At 38.3% G+C, this 22,258-nt stretch overlaps 1 protein-coding gene across 1 annotated transcript in view; it reads left to right on the top strand.

Annotated features, from left to right (window-relative positions):
- RAPGEF4 (Rap guanine nucleotide exchange factor 4) overlaps positions 1-22,258 on the top strand; it is a gene marked incomplete at its 3' end in the record, with an annotated part of 149,016 nt that overhangs the window by 116,041 nt on the left and 10,717 nt on the right. The window contains exons 16-26 of the mRNA XM_084289457.1: positions 612-700; positions 5,589-5,726; positions 6,486-6,574; positions 6,991-7,021; positions 7,255-7,333; positions 9,715-9,861; positions 11,076-11,173; positions 14,202-14,327; positions 14,818-14,996; positions 19,671-19,761; positions 21,992-22,042. Coding sequence (XP_084145583.1) covers positions 612-700; positions 5,589-5,726; positions 6,486-6,574; positions 6,991-7,021; positions 7,255-7,333; positions 9,715-9,861; positions 11,076-11,173; positions 14,202-14,327; positions 14,818-14,996; positions 19,671-19,761; positions 21,992-22,042 — 1,118 coding nt within the window. The remainder of the gene's footprint in view (positions 1-611; positions 701-5,588; positions 5,727-6,485; positions 6,575-6,990; positions 7,022-7,254; positions 7,334-9,714; positions 9,862-11,075; positions 11,174-14,201; positions 14,328-14,817; positions 14,997-19,670; positions 19,762-21,991; positions 22,043-22,258) is intronic.

Genomic DNA, 22,258 nt, shown 5'->3' with positions numbered 1-22,258 from the left:
CAAATCATTTTGTCCATGTACATTTTAATATAAATGTAGCAGCAGTGATACTTTTGAATCAAAATAAAAACAGAAATTTGACCATTCATTTAAATTTGTTAGGTCTTCTGCTCATTGTTAGGAAATCAGCAAAGAATTAAATTGTTTGCCTTCTACATAGTACATACTAAATGTGCTGCTTAATATTGCAGTTCCCTAAAGATGCAGCAGCAATTCTTAGGTACTTAGGTGTGGCAGGCCTGATACTTCTTATGCTAAGGTCTCTACATTTGTAGAGGAGAAAAATATACCCAAATATTTCACTTTTGTACAGAGGTTTTTTGTTTGTTCATTTGTTTTTGTTAGCTGTGCCAAGTTTTCCTTTGACACAGACTGCTTCTTAACATAAGTGCAATAAAATCTATGTAGACAAGAATAAAAGGTTAATATTTCAGCTCATATTTGTTCATTTACATTTTCATACTTAATATATACAAACAAAGTGCAAAAACACTCCTTTATTATCTGCAGATGGCTAATAAGATCTTTTAGCTGAAAGAAGCCTCATCCTTGTGGTCCCCAAAATGTTTGCTGTGGCTTAATTTCTTGTTTTCTTTCTTCTCTTTTCACAGATTCTGCTTTAAATGACTTTATAATGATGCACTGTGTTTTTATGCCAAATAGTCAGCTCTGCCCAGCCTTGATGGCACAATATCCTTTTGTAATGAAAAGGTTGTGTCCCTTTTATGACTTCCCCTAACAGTGATGGGAAGGGAGCTTTTCTCTCTCGAGAATCAGATCTTATTTCATGGAGGCTGTGCCTTGTGGGTGGATTCTAAATGTCTGACTAACAGCCAGTCCCTCGCTCAACAACTCTGAAATGGATAGTGTAAACATAGTGAGATGCAGTCCTGGAACATGATAATTGTATCTTTCCTGGGAAAAGAAACCTACTGCCCCTTCACCAGATAGGTGTTCAAGGCCAGGTTGGACAGGGCTTTGAGCAACCTGGTCTAGTGGAAGGTCTCCTGCCCATGGCAGAGGGATCGGAACCAGATGATCTTTAAGGTCCCTTCTGACCCAAACCATTCTTTGATGCTATAAGATTAAATTACATAAAAATTTGGATTACCCCTCCTATGTTTTTTTATCTTTTTTTGATTTTTGCTGAACCGCAACAACGAGATTTTAGCTGAGATCACTGTTTTGATGATTTCAATGGTTCATGTTATAGATTACAAGCTGCAAACTGCTTCAAAAAGAAGGGTGCATGAACTAGGAAACCAATGAGTAAGTAGTTCCTAGGAACTGTCATAATACACCTACAAACAATAATAATAATAGTCTATAGGAAATTTTAACAAACTGCAAGAAAGTTGGATTGCATGTGAATACCTAGGAGGGAAAAAATTAAAAAAAAAAAAAAAAAAAAGTACAGTTGGATAACATCAAGAGTTGGAGGCGATTCTCATACTGTCTGCATGTTTTGTAGAGGGCGTATGTGAAATGTCCATCAGTCAGCTACTGGCAGGTCATTTAGTTCAGGGAGCTGTGGGGGACTGAAAAGTTTTCCTCGTGTGTAGTGACTTGATGGAATCAAGTGATTGGGAGCATTAAATAAACATATGATGTTTTCTGTTTTATAGATTTCTGACAAGAGGTGTAACTTCAATTCCCTATTATTTTTTTTAGAATCAGATTGATGTGAAAGTGTGCTTTTCTTGAAGCTCAGCAGGGCGAGTGACATCTGGGAAAGCTAACACCCTGAAACCACAAAATAGAGCATCATGTCCTTGTCTGGCAAGCTTAAGAATCTATTTGTGTTACTCCTAGCGAGGACAGTAATTGTTTTGAAAACCTTTGGACCCACAAAACTGGTCTACAGAAAATTGTTCATACACCTACAACAAACACATTTTCCAAAACCACATAGTTTCAGATATCAAAATTATTATGAAATGCTCTTGCTGACAGCTTTAAGAGGAGGAAAGAAAGGACAGCACTTTCTTTTTTTCTCAGATTTATCTAGCTCATATTATTCAATCAGTACATTAGAAACTCAGGCTTGTCTGTCCTTTGTTATAATAGCATACCTCTGATATCCAGTAACTGGGAAAATCAGACGCATAAGCAAATTGTACCTCATTGTTTATAGAGGAAAAGCTTTTCTGAAGATAGAAGTGATAATGTCACTTATGTGTATGCATAGATTATAAAATCTATTCCAGAGAGGCTAAGACCAATATACTACTTAAGTGGGTCGTGGCAGGCATCACGCTAATTCCTTTTCAGAGAGGAGGAGGAGGAGGGCTGGAAGTAACTGGTATCCCACTGCTTTAGTGTCAGCTTTTCCTAGAGCCGAATTATTGTTTATTTGGTCCATTCTGAATATGGAAAATCAAACTGTGCTCTGTTGATTGTACCATTGAAATTTATTGTTAGAGTTGAAAGGTTGCTAACAAAGCTCATCTTTTTTGAGCAAAATCACTGTACAAAAATGCTTGGTGGTGCTGTGAGACTAAGGACAGATTAGTTATGCTCAGTGAGGAAATTAAAATTGGAAAAGAAAAATAAGAAAGGTGATTCAGTCAGAGACACTGTTTTTGCTCCAGCTCCTAATTTTGAATCAATAAAAGTCTGTTTTCTTACACCCACTTAGGATCCTGTTTTAGCTGGCAGCATGCAGGTATGAGTAGAGCTAGACTACTGTAGTGCTTTCAAGCGTAGTACAGGGTATAAATTATTTGTTTTTTCTCTTCCTTTACAGCAGTATTTGGTCATCTGCATGTTCTTTAAGGCTGAAAGGAATGGACATGTGCACCATTTTGGTTGAATAACATTATTTGTTGCTCAGGACTCAGTACTTATGCCATGCTGTCCCTTGACACACCACTATTTTATCATTAAAGCATATTGATCCTGCAATATTAAAGAATCGTGTCTTTGCTTTCCTATTAAAAAAAAAAAAAAAAAAAAAAGGACATTCTCCTCTGTTCTGGATCACGTTATAGGCGCACATCCTATCTGTTAGACCAAGACCCCTCTTTCTCTGTCTACTTCACAAAGATAGAAATGGACAAATTCTCAGAGCTACAGTTTGTCAGAGGGAGGCAGGAAAAAATACCCAAATAAAACTTGGTACAGAGTAACATGTCCAAAAGTGCCCTTTTGGATAAGTACTCTTGGGATATTGCAAGTCTGGGAGCATGTGTATAAGTTTTCATCTTTAAAGGGCTATTGTCTAAATGCTTTCAATTTCTAAACTCTTCTTTTGCTCTTTGTGGACAATAGTACTTTAGCTTGCTTCCTTATGAATGTTTTGTGAACCTCACTTACCATCATGCTAGCCAGATAGCTTGCATTCCACTGAAGTAATGGGTGCTGATTTCACACATCTCCCAATCTAGTTAAATATTCTCATGCAGTGAAGACCAGACTTCAGAATTGATTCCAGTTCCTAGCATATGTTAGACAGAATTAGAAATATATATATTGAACGCTAATCGAGTTGGTGTTGATAAATATTTTACAATTATCTGACCCTTATTGCAAGAATACATGATATTTTACTTCTGATTGCCATCCACAGTGAATCTGCATCCTGTAGGTCCCATAAAAACGGGAGAACCCTTCGTTGACTTTCCCCGTGATAATGTTAATAAAAGAGCAATTAATATAAATATGCAGTAAAAATACAGAAAAATTACCAGTGCCTGCGGTGAGTCAGTTAATAAGAAAGTAAAAATACATGAAATAATTGCAGTGTTTGAAATGTAAAAATGGCATGAGAAAAATGACTCAGTGGAATATTAAACTTGCTCCCTGAGACATTAGAGCACAGAGCTTACAATATATTATTTATTTCATACGACCCTTTGACTTACTTACTTCCATAAATGTACTGACATGTTTAGTTCCCCAGTCATTTGAAACCTTTCTGAATGAAATTAAAATGCAGATTTCTAAGTTTGTCAGTCAAGTGAGTGCCCCAGTAACCCTGGTAGCATGCCGGATCTCTGCAGGGATTTTGGGCAGGAGGATCATTTGAAAAGCATGAGTTAATAAATACTTTTTTCCCATAACATTTTATTAGTACAAAGTGAATTAATATTTGTTAGGAAAAAAATAAAAAAGAGATATCTTATAATTCTAATGGGGAAGCTTAAAATATGTATTTTAGATCATTTTGATTTCTAATTAATATTTTAAAATATTTTGTTATAGCAACTGAAACTGCAGGTTGAAAGCATGCTGGACTTCTCTGTGCATGAAAGATTGCCAGTATTAAAGTACAAATTGTTTCCATATACTTGGGAACGTTATTATTCATGGTAATCTAGGATCAGAATTTTGGTACCCAGGAAGAACAGTTGAAGTGGTTGCACTCGTTCTGTGCTTACTTCATACTCAGTCATCAGTTTATTGGGAAATGGTTTTAATATACATTGTTAACCTCTGTGAAGAGGTACACAAATTGTCATATGTCATTTCTGCAGTGGATTCCTCATCATTTTTGCATAGTTAAGGGCTGCAGTTAACTCAGTTTATTGCCCATCATGGACTTTCTAAGAGCGGCAGATTTCCTCAGCATCAGTTTTTCATTCTAAGTCGGCATGATTACTGTAAGAGTGATGGGAAATAGAGACCTTGACAGGAAAGTAGTATTGAATTATATTTAAAAGAAAACAAACAAAAAAACCCACCTTGTTAATGCCTTTGCTTAGAGGATGTAATTCAGAGTTTAGAAGGAAGCCCTAGATTATAAACACCTTTTTTGTTCTTTTTGTAGTAGTAGTAGTTCTCTTTGTCTATAAAAACAAAGCAACACTGAATGACTAAGTGCAGAAAACTAATATAATCGAGTTATAATTGAATCTTTTGTACCTTCCTCCCCTTATCTGAGAACAGAGTCTAAAGCCCACATTCAGCTCTGCAGTCTGCTTTTTCACTGATTTAATAGAGATGTCAGCAGAGATCTTTAAGTGACCAGAGCTTTTAAAATTATAGCTTCAGTTAGATGACTGAGATGCTCTGTACTTAGAAGTGCTTGTAGGAACAGGGCATGCTTGAATTTCATTTGAGCCTTTACTTTTTTTTCTTTCCTTTGAATAAATTATACTTTTTTCTATCTGCATATTTGGTAATGTTGACGCTTCTACATGAAAAAGGTTTCTCACTTTTTCTCATTGTTCGTCACAAAATAACCGTCACAAAGTATTGCCTCCCAAATATGCTATATTTGGTAGAGCTGAATCTTTGATTTCCTCATATGTAAAATGAGGCTACTATATAATTTGTTATTTCATCCCATGTCTGTGCAGCCAGTTTAGACTGTAATCTTTCAGGTTCTCCTACCATAATGGGACTGAGGTTCACCTTGGCTTACAATAGCTTCTGTAAATACAAGCGGTAAGAGTGGTTCATTCCAATAGCCTTCCTTACAGACATAAGACTGGAATTGTTTATGAACACAAGTTGTCATTTTTCTTTTTCTGCCACTGTAACTGGGAACTTATGTTTGAAAGTCAGTTGTTTGTGAATTCATACTGGTTTTGATACTTTCAACCACTGAGCGTTTTCCTTGACACCATGGCACCTATCATGCCCAGCCTTCCCAGGGTACAGAGCAAGAGAAAATGGATTATGCTCTCAACAACAAAAGGCGAGTCATTCGACTGGTTCTCCAGTGGGCTGCTTTATATGGAGATTTACTGCAAGAAGATGAAGCAGCAATGGCCTTTTTGGAGGTATGAAGGAACTGTTGTATCGTTGTACTGAAAGATCTCTACCAAGTAACTGTGGAAAAGATTTTAAGTAGACAAATGTTTCAAGTGCTCTACATCATGGAGAATGTGTATGGTTCAGTGGTTCTAAGTTTTGCCTAAGAAGAGATCACTAGACACCTCAGAGAAAAATGGAATGTGGGATAGAAGCCAGAGTGGAAAAGATCCAGGATAGTGCTGGAGGAGAGGAAGTCCAAGTGTGACTGAAAATAGTACATTCAGAGAAATTATAGATGAGATGGGAGATGGATTTGTAGTAGCAAGCATGGTCAAGTTTGTTGGGTTTTGTGATGTTGTTGTTTTACAAGAAAAAGCAAAGAAATTAATTTTGTAGTTAACAATAGCAATAACTACAATACAACAGCAGTGAATAAAAAAACACTATTGTGGCAGATTAATTGTGAATTCTCTTGTTTTTCTCTTTGATAATCTGAAAATGCAGTATTTGCACAAGCAGTCAGTGGTTATGCAGTAAGCTTAAGAAAACACTTCTCTGTTCCACCTCTCATCAGTCTTCCCTTCTGCATGTGTAACTCATGCTTTAAATCAGCTGGAGATAAACAAGTAGCAGTAATAGAGGGTTGGGCCCAGCATGTCTTCATCTATGCAGATTAGCATTCTTTATAATCATTAAACTATCAGATGTCATGTCATAATCCTCTATCCTTAGTACTGCTCATTTACCCCTATAGTTATTTAAAGACTATGCTGTATCATTTACAGGAATTTTATGTATCTGTATCAGATGATACTAGAATGATTGCAGCCCTAAAGGAACAACTTCCAGAGCTAGAGAAAATTGTAAAGCAAGTGTAAGCACAATTTTTTCTTCTTTTCTTCTTGCCCTTTCTTCTTTTTCTCAGTAAATAGATGAAGAAATTTTATTGCTTATATCTATTAAAATTGTGTTTTGTGAATGGCAATCAGTCACTGAATGTTTGCATGCAGGCTTGCTTGGATGAATGTCTGTGACCCTCTCTTTCCATATTGTTCTTGCAAACACCAAACTCTCTCATAAAGGGATTGACAGGAAGAATAAGAAATGTATACGCCATTGAAACTAAGCTGGATGCTTGTGTCATGCTTGCACAGACTTAGTATTTCCCCAGCCTTGATAAATATGTTGATATTGTAGTTTGACAAGTGGTCTATGTTATTTAGGTGATTTTGTGCACAAACTCTTTCAGGTAATACCTAATGATATATTCTATGTTTTACCTTCTTATAGTTCTGAAGAACCTAAAGCACCACAAAAGAAGGTAAGAATGTATTTGCCTATTTTCTTAAGTGAAAGCTTTAGCACAGCAAACCTGTAAACAATCTTCTCTTTAGTAATTTTGGATATATTAAAATGACACATTGAGAAATAGCTTTTAGAATTGTGTGAAATTTTGCATTTCTACCTTTCTTGCTGCCATTGATTGATTGTAATTCAGTTCTACCCATAATGTTTATTCCTGCCATAATGTGAATCGTGATGATTAATTTTCAGCACAAAGTTCTTCTGCAGCTGTTTAACACAAGTGATGACAGAGCACAGAAACGCCAGCCTATTAGGGGCAGTGATGAAGGTGAGTTCTTTCTCTGCAAAGTTTTCTTGAGCCACTGGGATTTATAGTAAAGTTGGTTATCTGAAAATAAATGGTCTAAAAATAAACAGAAGTACCAACAGTTTTGAAGCCTAGCCTGAAGCAAGCTTTGTTTTTGCTAACCTGACATTTTCCATCGTTTTGAGGTACTCCTGTTTTTTTTCCCAGTGTTTTTTCCAAACACTGTGCTTCCTCAGAGGAAGATGTAACAACCTTTAAAACAGGGGATGAACAAAACAGGTAAGAACCAGTATGGACACTGTCCATGCAGGTATCATAGAATCATAGAATATCCTAAGTTGGAAGGGACCCACAAGGATCATGAAACTCAACTCCTGGCTCCACACAGAACCAACCAAAAACTAGACCATATGTCTGAGAGCATTGTCAAAACACTTCTTGCGCTCTGTCAGGCTCGGTGCTGTGACTGCTTCCCTGGGGAGCCTGTTCCAGTGTCCAACAACGTTCTAAGTGAAGAACCTCTTCCTAATACCCAGCTTGAACCTCCCCTGATGCAGCTTCCCTGCTGCATGCTGTTCCCTTGAGTCCTATCACTGGTCGCCACCTGCCCTTCTACTCCCCTCATGAGGAAGCTTCCCTGAGTCTCCTCTAGGCTGAACAAACCAAGTAACTTTAGCCACTCCTCATACGTCTTCACCTCTAGACCATTCACCATCTTCATAATCCTCCTTTGGACAGTCTCTAATACTTCTAAGTGTTTCTTATGTTGTGGCACCTAAAACTGCACGCAGTACTTGAGGTGAGGCTGCACCAGCACAGAGCATTTAGATGATTCCAGTGCAATATATATTTGTTGCTGAAGGTCACGTGTGAGTCTCTTTCTCTTCTGCATAGTTTGAGGGAATGTACAGCTGTTTCACCAGAAATGCTCCTTTGTGAGATATGAGTGGAGCAGATAATCATGCCCTGATTCTCTGCTCTGTGGCGCACAGCCCAGAAAACAGAATCTGCTGTCTTGCCCTATTGCTATAGTTTGACTCCTTGAGAAGAGATCAAGGTAAAATTTACAGCAGTGTGTCAGACTGTCCTTTCCAGTTGTAGTGGCTTTTCATTTTGTCCTTTACTTCATGCAGGAAAAAGCACTGCCATGTCAACAAAATTCTGAATTCTGCTGATGAGATCTAGTCATTGTAAATAAGCATGTATATTCCTTAAAATTCATAAATCTGCAGATTTATTTGCAACTGCCTGGTCCAGTCTCTCAATGGTTGTTTTGGTGCATCTTCATCACAGAAGATAACCTCTGCTTCAAGGTGTTTGATGTCAAAGGATAGCTCTTCTACTGTACAATGGTAAAAATAAGGGAACAAAATGCAAAGTCTTTTATCTGAGAATGCCGTTAGCATAAAGCAAACCACAGAAAGAGCCATTTCAAAAGCAGGAAGTATCTGTATATGAACAGCAGAAATCTTGCCATTCAGATCTTGCAAATCATACAAATCTTGCAGCTCCCATTGTTCCTATCAGTGTTTCTTCTAGGTCCACAAAGAGCAAAATAGCTGATACAGCCATGGAAGTACTACTTCTCCTGTTTGCATGGGCAGGAAATAACTGCTGCTTTCATATGGCTGCACCTTCTTGTTCGTAGGGCAGGCAGCAAACTGAACCTTGAAAACACAGACAGCTATAACCCCAGGGGCTGCTTAGCTTGGATTGACAGCTGAGCCAAAGGGGTATTTTGCTAACTTCTTCTGTCTTAAATTCATGCCACTGTGAGCTGCCTTGCTTTTTGCACACTAATGTACTATCATATTGATTTCTAGGCAGACGGAGACTTGAGTTCATGTATTAGTCTGGGAGCTAATGTGTACTATGCTCTCAGGTTAGGACATTTCACTGCAACAATCTTGAGTCAGCAATTATATACTTGCGTGTAAAAAAAAATGGGTGCAACACAGTTTGATTGAAGTTCTGATTGTAACCAGAACTTTATTTTAAAATTTATTTTGTAATATAAAAAGTATTTTCCTGTAATAAGAGAGTTTGCAGCCAGCTTTCCTGACTCTTGGAAACAATTGTTTATTTAAAATACTATGACGTCTGGGACATGACAAAGTGCCAGATGAAATTGTCATCCATAAACAGTATAACACTAAAACACTAGTACTTCATGGTTTACTAAAAGCTCTGAGAAGTCAAAGATTTCTATACTAGAAATTGTGGAACACCTGAGGAAGGGGGAGTTACCAAAACAGTAATAATGACTTATTGTTGCTTTATTTCTTTCACTTGTGAACAATGGTTATTGAAGAGAAAATAGTTTGTACAATAACATCTCTGTGGTTGTTACATGTGGCATACATAGCACAATCTTTTTTTTTTCTTTTTTTTTTTTTTCCCAGTTCTTTTTAAAGTGTACTGCATAGACCAAACTTATACCACAATCCGTGTACCAGTGTCTTCATCTGTGAAGGAAGTGATCAGCGCAGTAGCAGATAAGCTGGGTTCTGGAGAAGGCCTCATCATAGTAAAGATGAGTTCAGGAGGAGGTACTGTATTTGCATCATCTGAAGTATTTCTCACAGTGAAGCAGCAGGTCAGGTGGAATTCAAAAGCAAGATGAATTCAGTCTTGGCTTTTATATCCATGCACATGTTCAGCTAGTACAAGCCAGCTTAGAGGCAAGTCCTTTCCCCAGTTCAGGCACAGACTGGAGCTCACATGGCATACAGGGAAAATGGAGATGCTCGTGTATCTGCATGTTACAGAGTAGAGCTACCCCAAGTTCCCTTCACTGTAGGACATTCAAGCTTTTTAACAACGGGAATACGAGGTAAGCATGGATGATGTCTAGTTAGATGTATGAATCAGTGATGTCAGAAAACGATGAAGTGCTAATATTCCTGTAGTGTTTATTACCATTCTGACATCTCTGTCCATGTAAACCACTACTGAACATCTTAGTACCAAGCCCACTGAGGCAGTTTTGGCAAAGGGTCAGGAGTCAATCCCCCACTATAGGCTGTGGAAATGGGAGAGTGACTGCAAGGTGGATTCTGCTGAAGAATTAGTGTTGCTGAAGTGCTTTGGTTGAGTATGGGACACACACAGCTAATGAGAGCTCTGTTGGGAGGCATTTTTGCAAGCGGTGATGCCTGCCAAAAGTGGTTGCTTTCTGAGAACTGACACCAGGCAGCTCTACTTTTTGCAGTTGCAGCATTTTTGTATTGTCAGATTTGCTGACAGCGAAATCTTTCTCCCCCTTATAGAGATTTTTGTAAGTTACTTTATTATCTTTACTTTACCTGTGATGTGACACTCTTTTAGAACTGTTGTCATGAGATTTGAATACAGTTGCTACAATTTGATCACTTTCCCATGCAGTTGTCTTTCAAGGAAATTTCTGGTAAGAACAGCTCTCCACGTTCTTAAAGCTCAGAGAAGAATGACTAGAGTCCCTAATTATGGTGAAACTTTTGTGGGTAGTTCCTAGAGATGGCAGTGCAGGCTTTTTCACCTGCCTGTGTGGTTCGAGGGGTTGGGATTCCAGTTCTGTATGCCAGTTCTGTAGGAGACTGGCTTGGGCTGAGCTTGTTGTCACATTTCTTCAACCAAGAGGACCTTGTTGTCATCTGTTTTGTATCCTGGACATTGGTTTACTGTGCAAAATTTATTCCTGTAACACTGATCTACGCAGCTATTGGGGTCAGTCCTGTAAATTCTACATACATTTAACAAACAGTCCTCTGTTTCATGTTTACAGAAAAAGTGGTGCTCAAGCCTCATGATGTTTCAGTGTTTACAACTCTCAGTGTTAATGGACGGCTGTTTGCTTGCCCACGTGATCAGTTCGATTCACTGGTATGTATGTATGCAGGCCTCATAAAGCTCACCTCTTCAGTTAATTTGAATGCTTGGTATTTTTTGCATTATCTATGCTTTAGGTAAAAACTAGTGGAAATATTCACAACAAAGGGTTTGTAACAGTGCTATGGGACAAGCCTTGAAATTAAAACAGGCTAATGTCATTTCCTGAGCTAGAGCAGAAATCCATCTGATCTACATGACAGAACTTGATCCCAGTATTCTCTGTGTTGCACTGAGCATGTAGGAAGAACTGAATATTATCACTAAGACATGCAGTAAATCCTGATTACAGAATTATCTCCTCATGGCCACAAGGATATATTATAGAAGATAGATGTTACCAATTACAGCATTATGGAGACTTGATTCCAACAGTAAATTACTTAAAATCTTTTATTTCTGAGCCCCACAAAATACTATGTCAAAATCTCAGATAATTCCAACTAGAATCACAAAAAATATTCCTGCTAGAAAGTCTGTTTTTTCTTAAGTAAAATTGCTCGTAAGTACTTACAGTTTATACAGTAATTCTAACAATCTCCATGGGGTCTGCTTTTATAGAGTTTGATTTGACTGTACTTTTTGTTCCTTTTATTTCATTAAAAACAAATGTCATTGCCAAGTCATGTCAGCATGAACTCTGTTACTCCTAGCCTTGTTTCAGCCTCCTGTATGCTTTTAACAAGCCACTTAGTACGTATGCCTGATTTCTTTTATAGATATGGTAAAATCTGTGCTTTGCTGCTGCTTTCAGTTTAATAACTAGGGAATTCGCAAACAGCCTACTGTAGTTCCATGCAGAGATACCTCTTGTTCAGTTTATTAAATTCTGGTGCTCCCTTCAGCTTAAGTAATCCTGCCAAATAGATACCCTTATGGGGCATGCTACTCTAAAGTGGGGTTGCATTAGTACAACTATGTTGAGTACTTTTTATATGGCTTTCCATCATCTGCGTGGACATACCCTTAGCAGAAAATTGTCATGACTTTCTGTGTCTGGTCCCTTGTGTTGTCTATCTACCTTGGGTCAAGTACTCCAAAAGCTACAGGGATCTCTGAGATACAGGGCTGCTATGTGCTAGTTTTTGTCAACTGGACTGACTTCTGTAGGAATTAGGGAAGAACACTCAGCACCTTTTAAGAGGTTCTCAGCACTGCATAGCAGAACACATCTCCTTATCAAATGCATTTTTTCAAAGAGATATAAATAACATTGAAAAATGTTACAACCTTACCTCCCTCCCAGTTTAATCCTTTCACATTCCAGTTCCTGGCTGTTGTGCATGTGGATACATTTATTCTCATTACACTTGGAAATTCCCATGTGAAAATTGTTCTGGGTCAGACAAATTTGCAAATATGCAATGAGTTTACATCTAAGTACTTCTTTCCTAGCCTTGGAAAATATGTGTTTGTTATGGTAACAGCTATGTTGTGTTTGTCTCCAAATAGGGGAAAAAAGCCCTCTTTCAGTCTGTGAACAAGTCTTTTTCCACAGATTTCCACAAATTAGGATTTTCTACACAAAACTGGTGTACTTTTCATTCATACTCTGTCTTAACGGAAGGAATTTTTTGTTTGTGCAAACCCCAGGTCAGAGGGATCTGCAGGCTGTTATAAGATTGATGGCTGTCATGATTTTTTTTTTTATAATATGGTGCTTAAATACACTATTTTAAAAATTGTAGATGGAGCTTTGAAGGTAATAATGCCTGTGGTTTAATCATTTTTAATGTTTGTATTATAGTGATATTTGAAATACAAGTTTTCCTGAGAGTGCAAAGCAAGAACTCAAACAAAAATAAAGCTACTACATACTGTGTAATATTGAGAAAGTGACTTGATGTATTAATGCAGTCAGTCCTTTTTCTACAGGTAATAGAACATTCTTTTATAAAATGGGATTCATTTAATAAGCTCATTTTTGATGTTGCAGTATGTAAATATGGTCTGTTAATCTTGCAGACTCTACTCAGTTGCTACTCAGAAAGGAGCCTGTTGACAATTCCTTTCTCTGTAATTATCTAACAAAGACCCTATGAGAAATAGAGAAAGAAACTTGTGAGTGAACTCTACTGCCCTCTCCTGGAAACATAACAATTAAAATGTGGGTTCATGAGAAGCTTTACTGATGTTTTCCCAAAGGGTATTTCAGAGTGCATTTGAATTTGCAAGAGGATTGTTTGTTAGTATTTAGTCCAGACTGGTTCAAACACTTTGACTGTAATATATACACAACAGATTACTTCAAATATGGCTTGATCTCAAGCCATGTTTTAAATCTCTGTATTATAAGATCTACTTGTGTGCAACACTGTAGATCTCTTTTATTGTGTGGGATGGAAATGTCTTTCAAAAATATTTTATACTTGAATGGTATAAAGGATTCTTTCTCATAAGACTGTGTGTATATAATTTTCATTAGCATAGCTAGGAGTTTCACAGTCACAAATGGCCGATAGTGCATCCTGGTAGTGACAAAGAGAAAGTATAAGGCATATTTCCTAAATGAACAGAAGATCTTGCTATTGCTGCCGATTTCTGAAAAGCAGCAGATGTAATAATTCTCTTCATTACAATCAGTAATCTTCAAAAGTATTTGGCTTTTGCTTTGTGACCTAGTTACTGGTATATGTGAAAGGAAATCAATAACAAAAGCTTTTTGAACAGACCTATGCTTCTAAACAAATAGGCATACTTTAGGGAACACAACACATATCAAAGTGTTTATTTCTGGCTTCAAATTTTAGGACAATGCTAAAAATAACATACTGAGAACAGTCTGTTTTATTTCCTTACAGTGCCTCTGAAGAGCTTTCAGAATTTCCCTGAGCATCCTGTGCATAGTGGATTCTGATTTAGGCTCACTTCCTAATGCCAGCCTATGGCTAAAAGCAAATTTCACTTTTAGTATGAGAAGCAGGCTTAGGGAAATGGTCACACTGGGGAAAAAAAGGAACATTATGGAAGAAAAGCACCAATCATGTAATTTAGCATTTCTGAAATATTTTTCTATTTGTAGGCGCCATTACCAGAACAAGAGGGACCATCTACTGGTACAGTAGGAACGTTTGAACTGATGAGTTCCAAAGACTTAGCTCATCAGATGACCATTTATGACTGGGAGCTCTTCAACTGCGTGCATGAGGTATGAAGATCTATGTATTCAACAGATTATGTTAGACAATGTGTAGTTGTATATTGTAGGTATATTCATTATTTACAAAACTTTATCTGATCTTGATTTTCAAAAATACTACAATAAAGCCACCTACAAGTTTTGAAAGTATGAGGTGTTCTTCCTCTAATTTTATTTTTTCATCTTGCTTATAAAACTTCTCCCAAACATGTGCTGTTTATTGAATTACTTTAGTATGTTTCGCTCAAGATATTGAGCTATTTATGCATAATCTACAGTTAGGCTTTTAGTATGTCTCAGCTATTGACAATTGGATTTGCAACCTAAATTCTTGTCATCTGTACAACAGTAAATGCAAACTGCAGAGCAAATTTCAGGCTAGTGTAGGAAGTAGACAATATTTACCTGGTCATTATTAGCTTTTTTCCACTGTCCAAAATACAAGATTTCTTAAACAAACAAACAAACAAACAAAAAACTACTGTTTTCTTTTTCCTAGCTGGAACTGATCTATCACACTTTTGGAAGGCACAATTTTAAAAAGACCACAGCAAATCTGGACTTGTTTTTAAGAAGATTTAATGAAATTCAGTTCTGGGTGGTCACTGAGATTTGTCTTTGCTCTCAACTCAGCAAGCGTGTGCAGCTATTAAAGAAGTATATTAAGATAGCAGCCCAGTAAGTATACAATCATCTGTGAGCTGGAAATTAAGTTCAATATAGTAAAATTGTCTTCCTTTTTTGTTTTCAGGAAGGTGCACATTAGAGGTTAAAATGTTCTCTGTTCAGTAGTTCTGTCCATTTCCTTATAATGCAGTATAGAAGCTTGTTACTATATATTTTTCTTTTTTCCTGTCCAACTCTTCATTTGTCCTTGATTCCTAAAAATCTTTGAGCTCTTAGGGCTATATTTTCATATCAAGTTTGTGAGCAAATATATTTCAGCTCTTTAGGCAAATCCTTCATATATCCTTACACACATTAGCAAAAACTAATATATGAATTAATATATAATGACAAAGAAATGATCCTAAAATTTTACAGAAACAGAAGTGTTTCTGGTGCTCTTCAGGAAAACTATTCTGAGTGGTTCTGAGTGTGAAAGCTGAGTGGGAGAATGACAGAGATGTAGTACAGAGGTGATAAGGCTTGTGTTGCCTTCAGTCTGCGTCTGGTAATGTTCTAATACTTTTAGTTTAAAATGCAACAATATCAGTGTCCTTTTTCTCTTAGTAACTGTTGGGTCTGAGGTTGGATAGCAGGACATTATTGCACTATTCTTTTATTCATATTAGAACCGAAGCTCTTTGGAGTCTTCCTGTTAAAGATTTAGACCTTGGCTGCTTGCCACTGAAGTCAAGAACCAGGATTTGAGGGATGGATGCATCAGTGGGAGCAGGAGCATGCCCCTGCCCTGCATAGCTGCAGGTTTTTTTATAGCAGTTACCTTCTCGCTTCCTTTTCAGTTCATGGTGTATTACATTCCTTACCTGTCACTCGTTGTCTAAACCAACAGTTCACTGAGGGGTATAGTGAGGAGCTGCCTTTTTTAGTGTTTGTCTAAGACTTTGGGTGTTGTGAATAGAGGTCTCTAAGGGGCTTACAGAACAAAGCAGTTCTTACAGTTAAACCATGAATTTTAACATTTGTTTTGCATTGTTAAATGTAATTGTGTGAAGGAAGAGATTCCAGTACAGCTGTGATGTCTCCCTCCTCTCGGTTCATAATTCCACATAGCTGAAATCAGTGCTCACACCGAAACTATGCATGAGCTCTGGGAAGGCCCTGTGCTGCGAGCACCGACTTCCTTCTGGGAACGGCTTCGGGCCCTCCCGTTGGAGAGAGCTGGCGATTTTCAAGATATAGCACGCAGGATCGGGTTTCTATTCAGAACAGAGGACAGAATTTACCTCTTTAGCGTCTAAAAATACGTTTGCCACATATTCCATTATCTCACCCCTCAGAGCAAAATCGGGAAGCCGGCGGCGGCCCTGGCGGGCTGTGTCCAGGAGAGGGCACTGGCACCCGCTCACAGACGAGTCGGGGGCTGCTCTGGGCTCAGAGGCATGAAATGGGAAAATGTTGAAATGTGGTAAATTAAGATACAGTAGTAATTTCCATAAACACTTGAAATCAAGTATCTTAAAAATTACAGTTAAATATTTCCTTAATAAGCCGCCCTAGTCAGTGGGTTCCTCTGTGTCATGGGTTTAGCCCTATGCTATTTACAACAGCTTGACAACCTCCTGTTTACTTCCATGTTTCTGGTATCACTACAATGCTAAAAATAAACAGCTAAAAGCGGTCTGCTCTGCCGAGTCCTCTTTGTCTCCTAAATGCAGAGAAAGCCAAAGCACAAGATTTTCCTAAGTACAAAGCGAGCAGGCAGGTTTAATTGCAGCGTCTGGAAAGGCGCTGGGAAGTTTTGCCAGGCTCCTGCCCTCGGTGCAGTGCTGCCATGGTAACAGGTGCTATAGCATGCGGTAACACAAACACCGCGCACCCAAGTTGGAGGGGAGAAAAAGACGAGGAATTGGATCAAAAGACGGGAGCCCAGGCCTCAAAGCAAGATCTGTGGGGAAGTTTTGTTTGTGAAGATCCTTGAGACCTAATGAGAACTTTACCCTACCTAGAAGTACCAGACTGATTATAAAAGTGTTCGGCACAGCTCGGTGCTGCACGATTAATCTCGCATGACTGGTGGTAACAAGATGCCTTGCACGTACCAATTTTCAAAGATAGCTGTTACTGAGAACCCTGTTTCAGTTCTATGACGTGGGCTCAGACAGCATTGCAGGAGGCACATCACTTTGTATCTGCCACCCAGTGCACCCTGTGATGTGTGTGGCCTGTCTTTGTCAGCAAGCACAAGGCCAAGTGCTGGCTCCAAGTGCTGTGCACGTGTGCTTTCAGTTCCAGGAGCTGTTTTTGCCTTTGCATTTGCTGGGAAAGGATGTGGAGGTTACCAGGTTCACCTCTGTCCTCCAGCCATTGTAGGATCAAATTTGGAAACAAAGGGCAGAAGCGAACTACATTTCCTGTAGTGAGTTCTTCCCATATTAATTGCATAATATTAAAGACCTTCTAGGAAGTACTTGTGCATACCTTTATGGATACCCACAAACACTGTATATATTTCCGCTTTGCAGTTATACCCACAGGCTATTTAGAAACCTTCCTGTGTATCACTACACTCAGACACTTTCACTTAGTTTTTGAGAATCATTCTTTCATACACAAATGTATGCTATAAGCCCGAGGAGCCTCCAAAAAATTTTTGAAGAGAGTGCATGTGTGCAGAGAAAATACCAAGATGAATATGCTCGTGTAAGTACAGAGAGATTTTAACTATGTTTGTGTTGGAGACAAAAGCACATGTTTATATATGTGTTGACCGTTCACACTAAGGAGAAATTTGTTCCAATACAGACCTTACTGGGAGGTCAAGGGACATCTGCTCCAAACACACCGTGGTACTTTGAATAATTCACTTCCTGACATTTTGCAGGCAGAATATATACACCGCTGCCAGTGGAGCCACACAGCCCTGTTTCTCATTACAGCGTTCCTCTATTTGGAACTGAGCTATTCAGTGTAGATTCTGTAGAGTTTACTGAATATTTGGTCTATAAAGCCTTATATCTAGACTGATTTTAACAGGGACTTAGTCAAATTGCCTTGCTTAACAGAATATTTAGCAAACTTATCCTTTTTAAAATTAAAGATAGATTCAAATTACATATTGCAGATGCATTTGCAGCTGCCTACTATGTTTGAGCACCACTGATGTGTGCTAATTATTTTTACCATGCCACAATTTATTCTCAATGTCGCAAGCTGTGGACATATATTCCTTTCTAGATTTAGTTGTGGCTGGGGAAGAGGTTATCATTGACAGCCTTTCCTGGTTGCTTTTCATCCTTATTTCCCCTCAGATCCACTAACAAGGCACTCCCTGACCTGCTCTAGTCTGAATAAGTTGGGGTAGCTTTAGCATTTCAGCTTATCTTTGCTAACCTTGCTCACTGGCCCTAATCTGATGTGGGAGAATTTGTATGAGCAGCTCTGCCAGAAGATCTGAGGGTGCAGCAGTCTCCAACAGGCAGACCATCAGATGGGGAGAGATGATTTTTTCATATGCTCAGTGTTCACACAGTGCAGACACAAGTGAGGCCCAGATCTAAAGGACTCACCCCCTCAATACATTGAGTCTGGTGAAACAGAGGGACAGAAAAAACAGAATAACAATAAGGTGATGTGGCAATTATGGAGCTGGACAGTAGCATGTGATGATTGTACTGATTTTATCTGGAGCTGAAGATGCTTCAGAGGAGCTAAGAGATTAAGCAATGAATAAAAAAACAAAAAACAAAAAACAACATATGGGAAATGTAGCTTGAATCTTGTGGAATTTTTCTTGGTAAACAGCAAAAGAAGCAGAGACTGAGGTTCTGAAAACAGATTTTGGAAATTAGTTGTGAAAAAGAGCAAGTGATTTGCAGGAATCTCGCAAGACAGATTTATGAGGCTTTATTCTCTCTCTTCCCTCCCCATTGAGTCAATGAGCCACGCGATGCAGTCACAGCTGAGCAGTTGTATGGGCAGCTTCTGTCAGAGCCCCATTTTGTCTGCTCCTGTATAAAGTGTATTGGAACTGCCATAATACTCAGTTACATTTTCCAGTTTTTCCTAATTGGTGACACAAATTCTCATTTGCATTAGGGATAAAGGCTGACCTAGAGCTCCTACTGCCCTGGACCTCTTTTAATGATGCTGGTAGCAAATGGCAGTTGTTTGAAGCATCTTAAAGAGTTCCAGAAATCACAAGTACTATTTAGAAATCATACACATCGAGATGTCACTGACGCACAGGCATCTCTAGACAGCTGGTCTTCTCTTTAAAAAGACTCCGTACCCCTGTAAACTGCAATGAAGATCTTCTAGGGACCGCTTCCAGCATTCAGTAGCTGTTCAGAAGCTGTCAGCAGGTTCTTCAGGGAGTGGGGTTGTAAACCAGTTGCTTCCACTCGTATTCTCTGGGACTGAGTTGGGCCCAGATTCAGGACTGTGCTTCCGGGTGGGGAGAAACTTCAAAGACTCCTTTAATGACCTTGCAGAAGCTGGCACCCAGTGAAGTAGAAGCAGGAGGTCATTTTAAGAGGGAGGGGGAAGGGGCCTCCAGAGCATGGTGAATTACTCACACATCGGTGAAGTTGTGTGTTGCAGGCCTGCTGGCCAGGGCTGCCAGACTCCAGTCAAATTTATGCTGCGTGGCTGGGGTCAGCCTTCTTTAGGTTGTCTTGTGTACTTCCACTCTGACTGATACATACAACTTAAATTTTTGTGTTTCAGCTGTAAAGAATACAAAAATCTGAATTCCTTTTTTGCTATTATTATGGGACTGAGTAATGTTGCCGTGAGCCGTCTCTCATTAACGTGGGAGGTAAGTCTTAGCTACCATCCAATTCTAAGAAGTTTGTCAGGAATTTCTGCTTTTAGTTAGCAAAAACATGAGTTAGGCCTTTATTACTGATAATATTAGATGTAGTAATTCAGCTCCTGAGCAGAAGCCTTTAGCTAAGGATGACAATTTTTATTAGTAAGGAACTAAACACACCTATGGGTGTGTTTAGTTCTCATAAGCAGTTAGCAAGTGTGACACTACCAGCTTTATTAATGAGATAAACTGCCCAACAGGGTGAGCGAGTTAGCCTCTTACATCAGCCCATCCTCTTTTTGACTACTGGTCATTTGCTGAGATCACTCAATATGTTGTTCTCTAAAATCCATCCTTTGTTTATACATATTATCTTCTGATCTCTATATGGACTCTGTTACCCTAGTAACACACGGGTTCTGTTTTTCTCTCTGACGTGCATTCCCCTTGTTACTATCAATTTGGTCTTCATTCTCAGAGCTTCCACCTGTTTCTGTGGCTTTGCTCTTTTGTGTACGAGTATACAGACTGGTTGCAGTGTCCAGCAGGTTGAGGTAGTAAACACATGTAACTACTGAGAACATTCTGGTTGATGAAAGATCTGCAGATTTGAATCCACATGTATTTTGTTCATTAGAAATTCAAAATAGTTAGCATTATGCTAACACAGCCCAAATTTGAACACCTAACAAAGTGGTCTGAACTAGGAGTTCAGACAAACACATCTGAGAAGTCACCAGCCCCATTTTCAGAAGTACACGTTGCAAGTAATTTATGCAATCAGCACTGAAAACAAAGATTTGCAGATCAGTTTTAAAAATAATGACCTTTCTTTTGTGGCTACAGAGAGGAATAGTTGGGAGAGCTCAGACAGTACAGGCATAGTATGATGACAGAAGAGGCAACTGGAATTATATACTACATTCAGCAATCTGAAATAGACACAGGGTCTGAGCTTGGGGGGTACACAGTTCATTTGTCAGTGTGGAGTATGACCTGAGTTCGGGAAATGTCACACACTGGTTCTGTAGAGCAGTCAATTTATCAGGAAAATCTCTGCAACTTGATTCTTAGCCATATATATATATAGAGAGAGAGATTATGCTTAAAAACAAACATATCAAGACCTGTTTTTTGCCATATTATCATGCATTTACATTAGTTGCTTGCACAAATTAGATATTTGCAGGTGCAAATGTCCAATTATACCACTTATTTCACAAATACCTAATCTGTATGCATATGCAAACTAGGCACACAGTTGTTCACACACATCATTAAAAATTAGGCCCTTGCTGTGGCACAGTGTAAATATCTTGCTAGGGTACACACTCCAAATGTAGGAAGTATTGCAAAAAATCATTTATGCTCTATAAAGTCTCTATTAATTTTTAATATTACCCACTGCCAGTAGTAGTCTGATTGAATCAGCAAATGTAGTGAAACTTCTTACTAAAACTAGAAAGCTGACATCTTATGAGTGTGCATAAAAAGTTGGTCTAATTTCTGAAACTAATTTATAACACATGCTATAGTCTTTTAGTAATACTATTTAATATGTCTAACATAACATTAAGATATTATGAACATAATATGAAAATATTTAGTAATGCCCATTTCATCCCATTCGCTGTACAATCAAGTGACCATAATTTACTTGTGTAGGTATTGTGGACTGAAAACCTATTCATTAATTTATAGTCCAGAAAGCACTAGAGGCTGCTGGGCATGTCAAGAATTAGAGCAGCAGTTGATGATACATTAGTGTGAACAGAAAACCTCCTGGAAATGCCCAGGCATGGACTTGGATGTTGCAAGGGCAGTTCATCATAGGTATGAATAATTAAGCTACCCCTTTGAAAGCTGTGTATAAATTATATTTTCAGATGGGCTATAACGAGGAATGTCCTGAAGCTACGCACTTGAACTTTCACTTAGATTCTGAATTTAGTGATTTCAACATAAACCAAACAAAAATCCAAACCTAAGCATCCCGTAGGAATAAATCCAAGTTGGGGTTTAAATCAGGATCCAGGTTTCATGGCTGGTCCCGTCTCTATTTATAATCTGGTTGCTAGGAGACATGTTGTATTTTAGATTAGCACATTGTTAGAAATATCTGGCAAAAAGAGCGCTTTCCTGACTTAGGGCGTTGTAGAAGGAACTAGCATTTACAGTAAAATTACCACACAAATTGGATTTAATTAAGGTCTGCTATTTTTGTTTTTATTAACAGAAACTTCCAAGCAAGTTCAAGAAGATCTATGCAGAATTTGAAAGCTTAATGGTGAATAGTAATAGATCCCTTATTCTATGCACAATCTGAGCTAATTCAGTTTCTGAGTAACTGATTTGAATTCCTTGATTCAGAACATTTTATATGTCCTTGTTTGACTTTAAGAAGTTTATGATCCCATTTTAGAGCTGCTAAAACAAGTATGTATGACTAATAAATTATACTCTTAGGAACCTACTCTGAGAGAACTTATGTACCACTCAAAGT

The sequence above is a fragment of the Netta rufina genome (genome assembly GCF_964035555.1).
Source record: "Netta rufina genome assembly, chromosome: 6".
Lineage (NCBI taxonomy): Eukaryota > Metazoa > Chordata > Aves > Anseriformes > Anatidae > Netta > Netta rufina.
The sequence above is the reverse complement of the archived record's forward strand: the minus strand, read 5'-3'. Positions and strand labels throughout refer to the sequence as shown.